The following is a 16,081-nucleotide window of genomic DNA, read 5'->3' as shown; positions in this document are numbered from 1 at the left end:
TTCTTGTTCTTTTACGAAAATTTTAATTTAAAAAAAAAAATCAGAAATTTCTGAATAAAAATTATTTTGCAAAAAGATTAATTTTATTTTGAAAATTATACGAAAAAATAAATCAGAAAATTATTTTCAGATTTTTAAATTTATTTTATTATTTTTTAATTTTAAAAACAATTTTCATAATTTTAATTTTTTTAAAAAAATTAATATTATGTGGCACGCCATGTTGCACAGTCAGCAACTGCCACATGGCCAAAACATGCCAAATCAGCTGAATAGTAGGCTAAGGATCTTTTTCAAACAAATTTTTTTTTAGAGGGATGTATTTCAAAGTTTTTTTTTTACAGGGACGAAAATCAAAACTGGACCAAATTACAGAGACGATTATCATATTTATCAGTAAAAAATCTATATAGAACAATTTTATAATTTATATACCGTGTAATTTGATTGACCAAAGTTATTTTATTTTATTTTTGATAAATTATCTTATGTTTTATTAACTAGTGCCTTTTTGGCATTGGTATTTTTATTTAGAAGTAGAAAACAAACAATTTTTTCAATTAAATATATTTTTATCCCCCAATTTTTTAAAATTCGTTTTATTTCTTATCTTGAAAACAGACAGGATTTGTCTCGTTACTTTTTAAATATTGTGTGATATAGTGACAAGCACGAAAGAGGTTTAAAAATCAAATTTCAAAGACAACCAATTAACATATTCCAAATTTAAAAAGACGAAAACCCATCACTTTTCAGTGGAGATTAAAACCTTTTTTTAGCAAAAAGAACATAATTTATTTAACCACTCACAAATCAAAATCTCCCACAATTAATGATATTTAGGGAATGAGTTATATCAAGGAAAATATGCAATAGGATGGTCACCATGCCATTGGTCTAGTCTATGTTTAAGACTTTATACCTAAATTTATTCAACTCTTATTTTATGATGTATATACATTATTACTTAGTCTATCTATTCTTATTATCATTTCTCTCTAAAAAAAAGTAGGCTAAAATATGATTTTAGTCCCTGCAAATATGCTTTGTTTTGGTTTTAATCCCTGGTAAAAAAATAATTTGTTTTTGGTCCCTGCAAAATTTTTTATTTTTGAAAATAGTCCATGACCCCACTTTTGTGATGATTTGCATACGTGGCACATTATAACTGAACAAATTTTGTAGTTTTTGGTCCCTGTAAAATATTTTGTTTTTAAAAAAGGTCCCTGCAAAATTTTTTGTTTTTGAAAATAATCCCTGGAGGGACTATTTTCAAAAACAAAAAATTTTGCTGGGACCAAAAACAAATTTTTTTTTACCAGGGACTAAAACCAAAACGAGGCATATTTGCAGGGACTAAAACCATATTTTGTTTTAGTCCCTTAATGATACTTGACAGAATCTTACACTTTTGTTTTCCTATATTCATGCAATCTTTCACAAAACCTTTACTAGTTTAACTCTAATAAGAATAAGTAGAAATAAAAAAAAAACATCGTTTCAAGGATAATAATGGAGTTAAACTAAACATTTTCAATTATATTTTTCTACTTTAACTACAAACACAAAGGGAAAGGGTTCCCGAATATTTGTCAAGTAACCGTTAAACGGCTTTTAACAGAACTTTGATCTTCAAAAAATTTATCCTAAAATAGAACTATTGAAAAGTTGAGAAATAGCACGATGTGCCAATTGACTAATACCACCAAATACAAGAGGTGGCCAAATAGAAGGAACTTTACAAGTCTTGTGCATTGACAAAAGGAACATGGAATAATATTTTTTTTGAGAAATTGAATAAAAAAAATGTTCCTGAAAATTAGTGTTTGATCGATTTAAAATTTTACCTCGCTGTACAAATCTGACCATCAACAGATCCTCTCAGCAGACATTGTTTTCGGGTGATTGTTTGGCAGAAGAAACTTGACTGGTGGTACACTGGAGATCTTCATCTTGTTCTGTTTTCATATTCTCCAAATCATTTTTAGTTTCGGAATCTTTATGCTCACCGTCAGACACAATTGCTTCATGGTTTGCAGAGTTTCGCGATTTCTCTTCAGAATTGCTATTTGTTGTATCCAAGGGCTCGCTGGGAGGAGCAGACAGAGAACGTTCTCTACTGACAGTGGCGTTGCCAGAATTGGTAGGTGTCAGCCACATGAATTTAAGGTTATGGTCTTTCCAGCATTTACCTTTTGTAAACGCCTGCTCAGCTGCTCCACGAGTAGTGAAATTTAGACGTGCCTCTTGTTCGCTACTATCGTTGACTTGGACATCTTCTAGCTCTACAGCGGAAAGTTCACCGTATGGTAAGAAGTGTTCCTCCAAAGCAGCAACCTAAAAAACAACAATTTTGTTAACCAAAAATACAATAAGACAAAATGAACATATAAATACACGGACTATCAATCAACCATAAAAGTCACTTTATTTTCATATGATGCTCGGGGTGTTTGGATAAATGGTTTATTCAACAACGCTAGTGTACAAGTTATTTTAACAATCCAAGAGGAAAAAAGGATAAACTTAAACTCTGCATAAGGTACTTCTATAACCTGTTATAGGTAGCTTGAGAAAACTAGCTCATAAAATCTTACTTATACAAGCGCTTATATCAATAGATAAGCTCGGATTAGCTCTTTCAAACACCTCCCTAAGGTTTGACACAATAAGACCCACTAAGAAAGTAGGTTCATGGACTGCAATCATAACTTAGGAAAGGCTAACTCGTGACCAACTTTTCATATGAACTATATAAATACCACTCTACTTTCTACACTCTTAATTAAAAATCAGATTCTCTGTTAAGAAAATAAAGAACAGCCACCGGTTCTCTCTCTATCTCTTCAATTTCCTTCTTTTCCCCCAGATTTCTCACATTTTCTGGCTGTTCAAATTTTATAAAAAGAAAGGAGAATTCTTCCCAGCAAAGATCTTTGATTCGAAGATTACAATTTGTGCATAAGAATGGGAAGAAAAATTTGTAGAGGGACAACTTTTTTGTTTAGGCTCAATAACTCTTCTGCTCAAAACCCTTCCCCGTGGATTGAAAAATCCACCTCCCAATTTCCTACAAGAGTAATTATGCCAAATCCTTCTACTTTAACTAAATGATGACCAATAAGAATTGAGGTCCAACTTCTAATTAACATTTTCAAATCTCTCACCCCATACAATGCATATGGTAAATTAGATAGGGGCTTGATTCAGTGACTATCAAAATTTAAATATGATATCTTACGTGAGTGTGTATACAACAGAGAGAAGACCTATCATTTTCCCCCCAAAAGAGGTGACTACACATAATTGTACACGTTTATACGATCTCAAAAGAGGTGAAATAAATACAAACAATCAAAAGAAAGACATCATTTTCATGTTTTAATCAGTCAATATTGTTACTTCTTTATTTGTATCTACCCTTCTATATTAAATAATATTCCCTTTCATAAATATTCCCTTTCATTCTTTCAAAAAAAAAATATTCCCTTTCATAAATATCTCAAAATGGGTCAGAGTCAGACTATGGAAAGACAACAAAGAATACAAAATCACAATGCTTCAGTCTTCAAATATTAAAATTTAAAACCTTATCCTACACACACACACACATACACACGTAGACATGTTTTTTAATCCAAATGCCTACCATTCTCACATGCGAGAGCCAGTGCAAAACTATCCTTCAGTAGGTACAAACACATAAGGCAGAGAGAAAAGACTTACATTTGCTAGACCGACTGGCAAAGGTGGAATGATTCTGAATGCGGTGGGACGATTATCCAGCTTGTATCTATTTACAGGCACTAATGATTGAATTGACTGCTTCAATCCTGCAGGTTCATGTGGTTTCCTCGGTGTACTTGGTTTGGGACTTTGGGAAACAGAATTGGCCAACTGTTTATTTTTATCCACTGCTGTCTCTGCTTGTGAAGATGACATACCAATATCAGCATCAGACGATTGAGGAGAAGCCAGTTTGGCAACATCAGACGCCATGCTCGTTTTGGGTCTCTTGGCAGGTTGCTCAGTAACAGCTTCCCCCTTGGGTCCTGTAGCCTGTGAATAATTAGAGTTTATATGATGAGAAGGAATGACATTAATACAGGAAACAAGATGGTAACTGAATGCATTGGGGAAGTGGTGATTGTGCCTGACTTCTGTTTTATTTTAATATAGTTATGTAGAGGATAAACTATGAACACTATGTTATTACTTGAACTTAAAAAAGGCAGCATATGCACTAATTGATACATATGGTTCTGTTACCTGACACTAAACTTATCACATTACTTGGTAAAAGAAAACTGCACTAAATATCCCAAATATCATGAATCTCTAAACCAATGTATCATCATCAATCAACTACAATTAAAGGAAAATAAGCAAGTAGGTTTTACTTGTTTCTCAAGTTTGTTCAACTGGCGCTTGAACTCGTTACGCTTTTGGTCCAGCATTTCCTGCTTCTTACGCAGTTGTTCCTTTAGATGCTCCAAGTTTTCAAGCTTCCTCTGCAAAGGAGGTGGAACCTTGGGTGCATCTGCAATTACCAGCTTAGACGGATCAGAAGGTGATGATTCTTCAAATGTAGTCCTTGAAGCATCGGGTTGATGGATATCTTTTCTCCTATCAGTGGCAACTGGATGAGATGGAACGAAAGTGGGTTGCCCACGGGGAGTTACAATTGCACCATTCCCACTACTACTACTAGTATTTTCACTAGGGATACAATCACGATTAGCCCACCACAGCTTGATGAAACGATTGCCCATTACAGCATCAGGTGCCCTTAGAGCAGCCTCAGCCTCTTCCCTCTTGGAGAATTGGACAAAAGCTCGTTCACTGTTCAATGGAATATAAATGTCAATAACTTCCCCAAACTTCTTAAAATGAGCAAGAAGAGCGTCCCTCCTGTTACTTTTATGAGGTATCCCATTTACAAATAGAGTACGCAGTGCCTTCTGTGATGGTTTACGTATGTTACGCATATCAATCTGTGCCTTCAAAGATGCTTCAAAGGCTCTCGGGATAGCATCATCTGCAATGATCTGCTTACCTTGACTGGAAGCACTGTGACAACCTACTAATTCATCATTATCTTCCTTTGGTTGATTATCAGGAAAATGAAAAGAACTCATTGTAGGGTTGGATTTTTCTTTCGTGTCGAATCTATTTTTTGAACCACCAATTCTGCCCCAGACAGATGAACTGGCACCCTGTAAACTGACAGAAGTTCTGGTAGCTTCAACTGGACAAACACTATCTGGAGCATCACTAGACATAGGCTCAGCATCATCGATCTCCAGACCCCTATCATTCCACAGTGGTTGATCTGGATCATAAAGATCAGCTCCACTTGTGCAACCAGGACCGGGATATGCACCATCCATCGACGAACCAACATCACTGACAATGGACTTGGAAATTATTCCAGGTTTACATTTGCTGTTCATTGAAGCAGTTGAATTATTTACTGAATGCAGTGATCCAGATCCAGTAGGTGCTCCAGTTAGGTGTGCACTTGTAAGCGAAACAGGAAGGTTGAACTGTGAAAGACTCTGAATTATGAAGAAAAAAAAAACAAATTAATTAGCTAGTTTACCTATAAATCAACAAATATTGGTCAGCACAAATTAAGATCATGACAACACATGTAATAAATAAATATTGAACATTTGAAGCTTTTATCAAAAACAAGTTTGTGATACAAAAAACCAATAGTATTATAGTATCATGTAAAGAAACAACAAAAGCTCAGGACAACTCAGTCGAATCAGCTATCCAACAACACCATAATGTTCTACAACATAAGCAACTTCTTAATGATTTGATTTATAGTTGTCGTTGATCTCTCTCTAACTCTTACGATTTGGCTATCCTCCAATCAAATAACCCCCCTTACCAGGGCTTCTACAAGTCTTCTCCATGCATGCCCAAACCACGTTATAGCCTAATCTCTATCATCTTTCCTTCAATTGGTGCTACCGCAACTTTTTCTTAATACTTTTAGTCCTAATTCAATATTGTCTTATGTGTGTGTCCACTTGTGCATCATAAATCTCCAGAACATTGGATTTAATTCCTCGTTGGCTAGTTAACATCCAGCATTTAGACCATTCTATTACAAAATAAATACAAAAAGGTTATGCTAACAATAGCATAACCTTTTTGAAATTTTATCTTGAAAACACGTAAACGTGATAATTACACAATAGCAAATATGCTTAACCATCACATAAGGAAGTAGCTATAGGCCTATAACTGAAGGCTTTACCACTTAACAATAGCAAATATGCTTAACCATCACATAAGGAAGAAGCTACCAAAGCTTAACTATCGAGCAAAAGCTAAAATATGAGGCTTAACCACTCAAGGAAACAAATAATAATAATAATCTTCAAAAAAATAATAATAATAATAATTAATATGAAAACTTATCCTAAGATACACTACGATTAAAAACTAACCCTAGGAGATACACATACACTAAGATACCCTAACATAATATATACTATGAGCAATGCTAAGGACAGTCACTTTTACACTCTCCATTAGACACTCTCTCACATACAGGGCCATGTGGCCCACAACACTCTCTCACATACGGGTGACTGGTTGAACAGGTTCAAGAAATCATTAGTGTTTTCCTTTTAATTATCAATATCTCGAAAATTGTTCCACTATTCTGTTGTAGAGCCTGTAAACAAGTAACCGAGATTTAAGAAAAGTGTATTGTGGGACACGTGGCCCTGTATGTGAGAGAGTGTATAATGGAGAGCGTTAAAGTGACTGTCCTTAGCATTGCTTTATATACCATAAGATTTAATTATTATATTTTAACAATGTCAAATTGGAGACAAATGATGAAATGTCTTCATTCACACAATTTACAATTTGAAAAGTCTTCTGTATGTAAATTACGCATATCTATAACTGTCATATATTTTATCAAGTAAGATATTTTTCTTTCAGTATTAATTTTATTTTAAAAATATGGACATTTGCTAGTATCTCAAGAAAAAACAAACATGTTCAAGAAAAAAAAGTACCTGAACATCTTCAACGACAATTCGATTTACACCATGTTCCATAGGACACATGTCCCCTCTAAGGCAAAATCCACGTTCTTCAAAATCTCTGCATCGTTGACGAGGAATATTCACATTTAAAGATGAATTAATAGGTGGTCTGAGTGTTCCTTGTAAACCCATTGGATGAAGCATGTCTAAGCCACCATTGGGTACTGCTGGAAGTAAACCAAATGTATTCCAAGACGCATTTTGTGCATTTGATATATTTGGTAACCCACGTCCAGTATAAAGGGCTGGATGAATGGGTCCCTGCTGAACCATTTGTGAAGCAACATCAATTGAGCTGAACCTGGATTCACGTTGATTCCAAAAACCGGATTCCCTGCCTCTTCCCCTACCAGCACCAGGATCTCCGGCAAATAATTGGTTTGGCCGTATTCTTTGATTCATATCAAAAGGCATTCGAGGACCTGAAGTCATCCCAGGGCGCCTTCTGTCAAACTTGGAGTAAAAATCTTTATCTGTGGTGGCATCATTGTAGGTTCTCAGTGTTTCAAAGGCCATCGATTCATTTTCTCTGAACGGATGGCGATTCCCAAAATTTTTGTGACACTTTTTGAATGGCCTGTTAATTACAGGATCTGAAACATCTCTCTCTAATGATTGAGAACGATCTTCCTTCTTCCGATGCTTATGATTCCGATCATCGTCGTCGTCGTCGCTCACTTCCGTTTCTTCAGGATCACTGGCACAATCAGATGGCACAACAGACTCTGGCTTTGGAGATGAAGCTTTCAGCTCCATTTATGAACGAAATCTTTATGGTATCTTCTTCCAAATCCCCACTAGGATTGACAAGCCAGCTTAATGTTGTTTAGAATAATTCCAGAAATTCAAACGGACCTACATCGATAAAAAAATTACAGCAGATTAAATATAAGATAATTTGATGCCATACTCTAAACATAAAAGATTAACAATCTTTCCCATAATAGATGGACAAGGCCCAAGGGCATTGACTAATTATATATGCATTAATTTAAGTATGCTTTTAATTTGGTGAGTTTCCTAGTCATCTATCCTTACACTCAGTCAGAATAAACATTTGACACTGTCAAGCAAATCTCAATCTACAAATTGCAGAAAGTTTGTGATGAATAATATTTTGAATTTCCAGAACCCATTAAACAAACATCAAAAGAAGCAGCCTTAACTGGGAAGCACAATCTTCCGTCAAACTGTTGTGAGTAAGATATGTTTACTATGTTCGCTAATCGATGAAATTAGAATTTTGCTTGTCACTATGGTTTCCCAAAAACATATGAACTACTCAATATCTGTGTAAGGTAAGAAAATAAACCCACAATTACTCGTAAATCATAATCACCAAACATCAATCCGTCCCTAACAAGAAAATCAGCCAAGCTTTTTATGAAACATCCAAGGCTAATCGATGACTCACAACAGTTTCCGATAAACATAGGAACTATGCGATATTCCGTGCAAGGTAAAACAATAAACCCACAATTACTTGTAAATCGTAATCACCTAACATCAAATTGTCCCTGTCTCGTCAATCAACGACTAATGAGGAAATTATCCAAAGACCATAAATGACTCAACGACAAATGCAATTAATAGCAGCCAGCGATGGAACATATAAAAAACACTCAGCTGACTCCGAATTCGGAACAATACAACACATATTAGAAGCAAGCATTAAATAAAGAGCAAACAACCATTTTGGTCTTCAAAAGTATGAGGTGTTGTCACTATAGTCTCTAAATGTATCAAAATTGCAAAATATCCCTAGAACCTCTTTTGTTAGTAATTTTATGGACTGAATTGACCAACGGAAAACACATTTGAGGACCATATTGACTGCCTTAAAACAAATTTGAGGACCAAAGTGACTAATAAATTAGACACTTGTGAATATGTTTGCAATTTCGATACATTCCTGGAAGATAGTGACAACGCCTCATGCATTTACGGACCAAAACGATTGTTTACCCATTAAATGACAAAAATCTCCTATCATTCAAAATCATCTAGAACAATGCCACTCTGAGTTCTAACTATAAATCACTGACACAAACATGGACATGGACACAACACTGAGACATCTATACTGTCAGAAACCAGACACACCTTCGATCAGACGTGTCGAGGTGCTACAGAGTACTCTTAACTGAACACATTTCACACCAAATACCTCAACAGCTCAAAATCACAAACACACAATCAATTTACCAAAATAGTAAACAAAACTAATTAACAAAACTTAATAGCTTAATTAGAAAGATATATATCTCTCTCTAAAACTCTCTCTCTCTAACAATTGTAAACCCTACAAAAAAAATCTTCAGTTAGAAACAAACACGTTATTTCGTAACTTCCGTTCATTTTTCTCATCTTTCACAAAATCATCAAACAACAACAACAACTACACTGTGAATGAAAATCAACAAAATCGCAAATTGATTTCAGAAAACCGAAATTAACTACAAAATTGAAGTGAAAACAATCGCGAATATATATATATAGTAATTTTTATTCATTGATTTGAATTAGGATAAGAGAAAATTCGAACAAAATCTATGAAAATTCGTTCGAACCTGAGGAGGAGGAGTGGAAAGCGGTTGCGGCGGCGATGAGAGTTGACGGTGGCGGACGGCGATTGAACGGAAAGTGGTTGCCGTGAAAGTACGGAGAAGAGGAGAAATGGGTTGGAAGAAAGGAAACAATACCCTTTCATCAAAATGAATATGAAATATAATTTTTTTTCATTTCATTTTTTTTCCTATGTTTTTTTTTTTTCTCGTCTTTTTTTACCATACTAGTGAGCTTAGCTCAGTTGGGTATGAAAGGTCAGAGATTCGAACCCCGCCACCACATTTTTTATCCACAATTATGCATAGAAATATATGATTTATATAATATCATTGATCATTGAATACTTTGGAAAAAATATTGAAGAGTGGAAAGTCGTCGTATAATGCCCCCAAAATATCTAAACTAATTCGAAGAGGTTATTGATATCCGGTGATAAGATAGTCAGTGTTAAATTGACGGTCAAATTTCGACAGTGAGAGGTATCTACACTCTATATCTGATATAGCTTAAATATGATTACTTGTAGTAGAGGAAACATACGAAAAACACACAAACAAGTGTTGGTTGTTTTACGAGAGCAGTATAAGGATTGAAGAACAATATGTTTTTAATACTTGAATTAGTCCATTGGATGAGGCTTTTGCGATGGTCGATATCAACGACACGAGAGGAGTTGGTCGCGTGTCCAGCTTAGTCGAGCTAACATACTAGATATACAAAGAAATCTGTGTAAACAAATGTGAATTGAACGGTTTTCTAGCGAACTATTGTGATCAGGACTAATCAATCTAACCCTTGAATATTTTAAACAAAAATTACAAACATTAGCAGGAGGGTGGAACCAGTCTTGGGAGGGAGGGAGGGGAGGGAGAGAGAGCGGGGGGGGAGAGAGAGATAGAGAGAGAGAGAGAGAGAGAGAGGGAGGGAGAGGGAGAGGGAGAGGGAGAGGGAGAGGGAGGGGGAGGGGGGAGGGAGGGGGAGAGAAAGAGAGAGGACAAATTTTGGAAAGTTTTAGAATCTTACATCTTAAGACAAAAGGAAAGAGTCACAACAACCCTAATTTCTAGGAGAAGCTAGACATATAAATATGCATTTGTGAGAACTTAAGTAAGGAAATTTTTCTTGTTAAAAGATTAGGTCATTTTTACATTTGTGATGAATCTGAACTTTTGCTAATCAACGTGTAATACCGATGTAGATCTACATGATATAACCTTTCTCTAACCGTTTTCTCATACTCAATAGAATGTGATGAAGACCACGAGCATAGAAAACATCGTCAATAAATTTGAGATCCACTAATACAAATATTTCATTTTAACATTTCTCCAAGATTGAAATACTTGTATTGTTTCCAAATTTTATGACTACCGATAACCTTGTAGCATGTTTTGATATAGATCAATTTAAGAACTATATATAATTAAAAACATGCTACAAGATTGCAATAGTGAAAACTAGATATTAACACACCCATCTAAAGCAAAGTTGATTTGTATGTGTTGCATTTTGTGTCAACTCTTACTAAAATTTGAAATGTATGCAAATATAAAATAAAGGGTGATGCTAATTTATGCTATAAGAGGATATATTAAGCAACCTAAAAATAGAAATGTTTTTTTAAAATTTGTGTATTCAATTAATTAAAAGTTAAATAATTAATTCATGAATTCCAACAGAAATTTTTATATTTAACTCACTAACTTATTCTTTAAAATACAATTTAACATTTTCCTAAAATAAATACATACGACCATCATCAAATTTATACATCCATTAATTTATACTACTGGACCAAAGCAAATGGAGGCACTGCTTGATTTTCAACACCATCATTTGTGTTTTGTTTAAGGTCCGTTTGTTTCATATTTTTATAAAAAAGAGTCACTTTGTCGTTTTGAAGTGTTTGTTTAGGGTTATAAAAATATCATTTTCTAAAAAAAAAAAATTGACTCAAATAAAAAACTATTAGGATTAGATTTTTCAAAATATTTTTTTTTTCAAAAACAAAGAGATAATGTATGAACAAGTTAAAATTCATTTTTATAAGAAAAATGATTTTTATGGATCATTAACGAACATAAATAGTTTCAGATTTTTTTAAAGACGAAACAAAAATAATATTATCTACCTTAATTGTCAAGTAAGTCTCTCAGCCTACAATAATGACCGTTAGAAAAAAGGATATCGATGATTGGATAGCACCGAGAAGGGTCGAGGGCAACAACATACTAATGTATGATATCACCAACGGATTGCGACACCAAATTCTTACCTAAAATCTAAAAGTATTTAATATTTGGTCACTTTTGCTATGTATCATATTTTTTCTGTCAAAAAAAAAATTAAATTTAATCCATAAAATATTTGGTGCGAGACTAGTTACTCAACACGAAACGAATAACAATCGGTAACAAAAAAAAAAATACGAATAACAATCTAATTCTTATGTGTATTAAGGAGAATTAACTTTCCTAATATAAAGCGATTGCATTTTTTTTTCTTTCAATAGAACAATCGAGACATTATTAACATAGTAAAAAACATTTTAAGTTTGATGAATGTTGCATAATATAGTTGTAGACATGATAAGTTATTCCCATATTAACTCAGTTACTTGATGTATGTGTATTAAAGATGGTATTCCGCTGTTGATAAAAAATAAAAAAAAAAGATGGTGTTGCATCCCCATGAATGTAGAAAATTTGTTAGAGACATTGCGAGAAATAGGGATCAGACTTCAAACTTCTTCGAATCCTTCATTTACTAATTTTAAGAAATAAATTTCTAACCATTAGATCATATGATAAAAAAAGTATTCTTTTAATGTATTTGTCATAACGATAGTCACTATGATATTATTCATGTTTCATTATATACATACTTATCAAACCAAAATTAATCTTCATTCAAAAAATAATAGCATTATCATTCATAATAACGCTTTGTATTAAATAGTTTTTTTTCCAAAAAAATAACACATACCTTGAGTAAAACAAAAACAACAACAAAAAAACAAATATCAAATACAAGACTCTCACAATATGGTAAACCAAAGTTTAAATTTTGAATTGTCCACATTTCATGTTCGACAATATCTCAAATACAATTTACATCGGTAGAGAAAACCTAGAAGAAACTAGGAGAAAAAGAAAAAAAAAACCCATAATGTTACCCATGATAAACAAGTAGTTTATCATTTATTATCATAAGAAAATCAAAGTATATGTACCCAAATACCCTCGCTAGGAATTTGTGCGTTTACCACAAATAGTAGATAAAAACCTGGAGGTGCAAGAATAGGTGAATTCGGCACGGTAACTTCAATTTCATATGTTGTTCCGTTCACACGATTTACTTTATTTTGCTCCAACACCAACAACCTTTGATTCATTGAGAATGAATGTGTATTAAAAGGCGGCAACAACATTGTGACATGTACTAAATTCAAGTATTTTAATGTTCTGTTCACTTGAAATTGAAGCTCCAATTTCTGACCATACTTTAATTCCATTTGAGTCTTAGAATCAAGAGACATAATTTTCGGACGATAATTTGATAAACGATCGCTTAGATACGAAGGTGAATATGCTTCAATGCTAAGCTCAGTTGGAAACAAAACATTTGTGAAACTGTAACCCGAATGAGGGTTACTACCACCAACCAAAACCCTCCCATCACGAACCAAAACAGCAGTGGAATGATACATTCGAGGCGTCTCCGATGATCTTTGCAATTTGAATCTCGACCCAATTGGATTATTTGTTCGGTAAAGAAATGGGGTTAGAGCCGGGTCACGACCTTGTTCCCATCCAGATGTCCCCGAAGAAGCCCCATTAATTATCAAAATGTTACCATTTGGAAGCATCACCATGTCACTCATGACTCTAGGCGATGGCATAGTCTCCATGTCCCATTGTGGATTAGGGTCAGTTATTTTGATCCTAGCACATGTATTCAATGCTTTAAGAAACACTTCCTTTTTTGATTGTAAATAAGACCCTCTTGATGCTCCTCCACAAACCAAAACCTCAGCTTCCAAATTTTTTGCTTCTAGATTCTTTAATGGCAATAAAACAGCAGAACCAGTACTTGGATAATTCCTAGGATCCCCACCTGGGACTTCTGGAAATGTTTTCACCACCATACCCTATTAATGTTTGGTACACAAATCAAAACATAATAACATATGGTCTTAAATCCATTAAATTAAATTTAAAGTAGTGTGTTTTGTTACATTTAATAAAAACCATAGTGAAAATAATATTTTATGACACATCATAACAAACACACTAATCTATATTCATTTTCTACACAAAGGTTTTGTTTGTTAATAGCAAATTTTGAGCTATCATCTATGTTCATCGGTTATCAATTAATTTATCATCTATATTTGACCACATAGCCAAATGGACCATACTTTAGAACTTCATATTAGATGAACTCTTAAAATATATATTTCTTTATAAGCAAATTTTATTTAAATTATTTATAACAAATATTTAATCCTAAAATGTTTTTTTTTTTTTTTACTATTTTGGGTTTTACAACACTCACACAAACTCTTGTGAAATAATGGATCAGTCATTGTAGGATGATGTGAGTAATATTAAAACAAAAAAATTATCAAAAAAACAAAAGCCAAACAAAAACTAATACCTTTCAAAAATAATATAAAATAAAACAACAATACCTTAGTATAATCGAAGAGAATAGATTTATTGTTGGCCATGATAAAGAGGTTACCATCGACATTGAGAAAAACAAAAGGATACAAGTTATTTTCTTGCTCAGGATCATTGGTCTCAGCCAAAAATGATAAACTATAATTTGCATTGATATCATTGCTTTTGGGATAAAACTCATAGTTGAATTGCCCCCTACCACCAACAACAATCTGACTACCATTAGGGAGGATATGGCTGGTGGCATACCATCTCTCGGCAGAAAGTCCGCCGTCGATTTCACTCCAATCACATGTCGGGCAAGGACTATAGATTCGTATGTTGCGATTTCCATCGTTGTAGCCACCGGTTTGAACGAGTGATCCATTGGGCCTAACTGAGCCAGAGGAACACCAAATATTAGTTTTGACAAATAATGGACGGAAAGTGTTTGATAAGACATCATACTCAAGAGAGTGGGCAGTGCAATCATCTTTCACAACTAATTCGGCTGGATCATGACGGCACTGTCCGTTTGGTAAAGAGAGGTTAGAATAACCAAAATCAGTACGATCGAATATTACAATACGATCATTGTGAAGAAGTTGCATGTGCATAGCAACAACCCCAATGCTTTTTTGTAGCATCTGTCATTGTCCGTTGTTCACGGACACTGGAGATGCTACAGTGGCAATCAACATGGGAAGAAGGAAGAGGAGCAAAGTGGACATTGTTGTTGTAATATGGTTTTGTCTTGGCTGGTTTGATGGCGTATGATTGATGAAACGATATCATCACTATTCCTCTTTATATATTACTAGTTCAAAAAAAAACAGTAACTTAAGTAATTAAATGTGTCCTAGCTGTAAAAATAAAAAGTGATTATATGTGTATCAAAATTGTCCGGATTTTACGTATACATATCCTAAACCAGTCTATAGAAAAATATAAGTAATAAGTAATTTGAATTTGAATTTTTATTCAAAAAAAAAGTAATTTGAATTTAATAAAAAATTGACACTTGAAACGCACGAACAATACTGCATCACTTTTTTTTTTTTTTTTTGAAAAAAACAAAAGTGCATCATTTGTTACTTCAAAAAAAAAAAAAAAATAGTGCATCACATATAGTTTTGTTCAAAATAGTGGATTTGTCTTTAAGCAAATTGTATGGTATATCCAATATATTTGAGTCTACCAGTACATTTACTCTTTAGATTAATAGTTAAATGAGTTATTTTTTGATGAATTTTTTTTTTTTTATCATTTATAATTATAATAACTAAATCTTATTCATCAAAAGCGTCAACGAAATAAAATTATTATTTTTTTGAATTTTTATCACCCATAATTGAGAACTTTGATTTTTTTTTATTTTTTTTTTACGATAATATGTAAGAAAGTTACTACAATTCTTATAAACAATGAAATGATGTTCTATAAAATATAAATGTTGACAAATAGTTATTTATTTCACAAAAAATTATCGTTAATTTATAAAATTATAAAGTAAGAGTACCGGTACACCTCATTTTATATACAGAACATACATATATATGTATTATTTTAAGCTCCGTAAAAAAAAAAATATATATTATTTTAACCTCTTAAGAATGATTAGTTATTCTGATCATTTTTATAAGAGACAAATGAATAAATAAAAGTTAATGTATTTGAAAAAATGCAGCTGGCCTTAGTTTTTTTACTCAGAGAAACCCCATTTTTTTTTTTATAAATTCCCTTTCACTTTCCCTCATCAAAGATGAGTGG

At 33.3% G+C, this 16,081-nt stretch overlaps 2 protein-coding genes across 2 annotated transcripts; both read right to left on the bottom strand.

Moving 5' to 3' along the window:
- Positions 1 to 1,513: 1,513 nt before the first annotated feature.
- Positions 1,514 to 9,805, bottom strand: LOC25495147 (zinc finger CCCH domain-containing protein 41). The gene is made up of 5 exons (XM_013595315.2): positions 9,650 to 9,805; positions 7,050 to 7,934; positions 4,401 to 5,558; positions 3,727 to 4,059; positions 1,514 to 2,337 (listed from the first exon to the last, which is right to left on the bottom strand). The coding sequence occupies exons 2-5, from the start codon at positions 7,833 to 7,835 to the stop codon at positions 1,882 to 1,884; spliced, it is 2,733 nt and encodes a 910-aa protein (XP_013450769.1). The 5' UTR covers positions 7,836 to 7,934; positions 9,650 to 9,805; the 3' UTR covers positions 1,514 to 1,881.
- Positions 9,806 to 12,864: 3,059 nt separating this feature from the next.
- On the bottom strand, positions 12,865 to 14,964 carry LOC25495146 (aldehyde oxidase GLOX1). Its single transcript, XM_013595314.2, has 2 exons — positions 14,341 to 14,964; positions 12,865 to 13,797 (listed from the first exon to the last, which is right to left on the bottom strand). Exons 1-2 carry the CDS (start codon positions 14,956 to 14,958, stop codon positions 12,865 to 12,867), a joined length of 1,551 nt encoding a protein of 516 aa, XP_013450768.1. The 5' UTR covers positions 14,959 to 14,964.
- Between the last annotated feature and the right edge of the window lie 1,117 nt (positions 14,965 to 16,081).

This window comes from Medicago truncatula, chromosome 6 (genome assembly GCF_003473485.1).
Source record: "Medicago truncatula cultivar Jemalong A17 chromosome 6, MtrunA17r5.0-ANR, whole genome shotgun sequence".
NCBI lineage: Eukaryota > Viridiplantae > Streptophyta > Magnoliopsida > Fabales > Fabaceae > Medicago > Medicago truncatula.
This window is presented reverse-complemented; position numbering and strand designations above follow the sequence as displayed.

Bases quoted from the DNA above. Each gene is read 5' to 3' on its own strand.
- LOC25495147 (XM_013595315.2), bottom strand. From the start codon at position 7,835: ATGGAGCTGAAAGCTTCATCTCCAAAGCCAGAGTCTGTTGTGCCATCT. The intron at 5,559-7,049 runs GTACTTTTTTTT...TTCATAATTCAG, and splicing joins TTGTCGTTGAAGATGTTCAG to AGTCTTTCACAGTTCAACCT. The intron at 4,060-4,400 runs GTAAAACCTACT...AATTATTCACAG, and splicing joins TGAACAAACTTGAGAAACAA to GCTACAGGACCCAAGGGGGA.
- LOC25495146 (XM_013595314.2), bottom strand. From the start codon at position 14,958: ATGCTACAAAAAAGCATTGGGGTTGTTGCTATGCACATGCAACTTCTT. The intron at 13,798-14,340 runs GTATTGTTGTTT...AAACATTAATAG, and splicing joins TTCTCTTCGATTATACTAAG to GGTATGGTGGTGAAAACATT.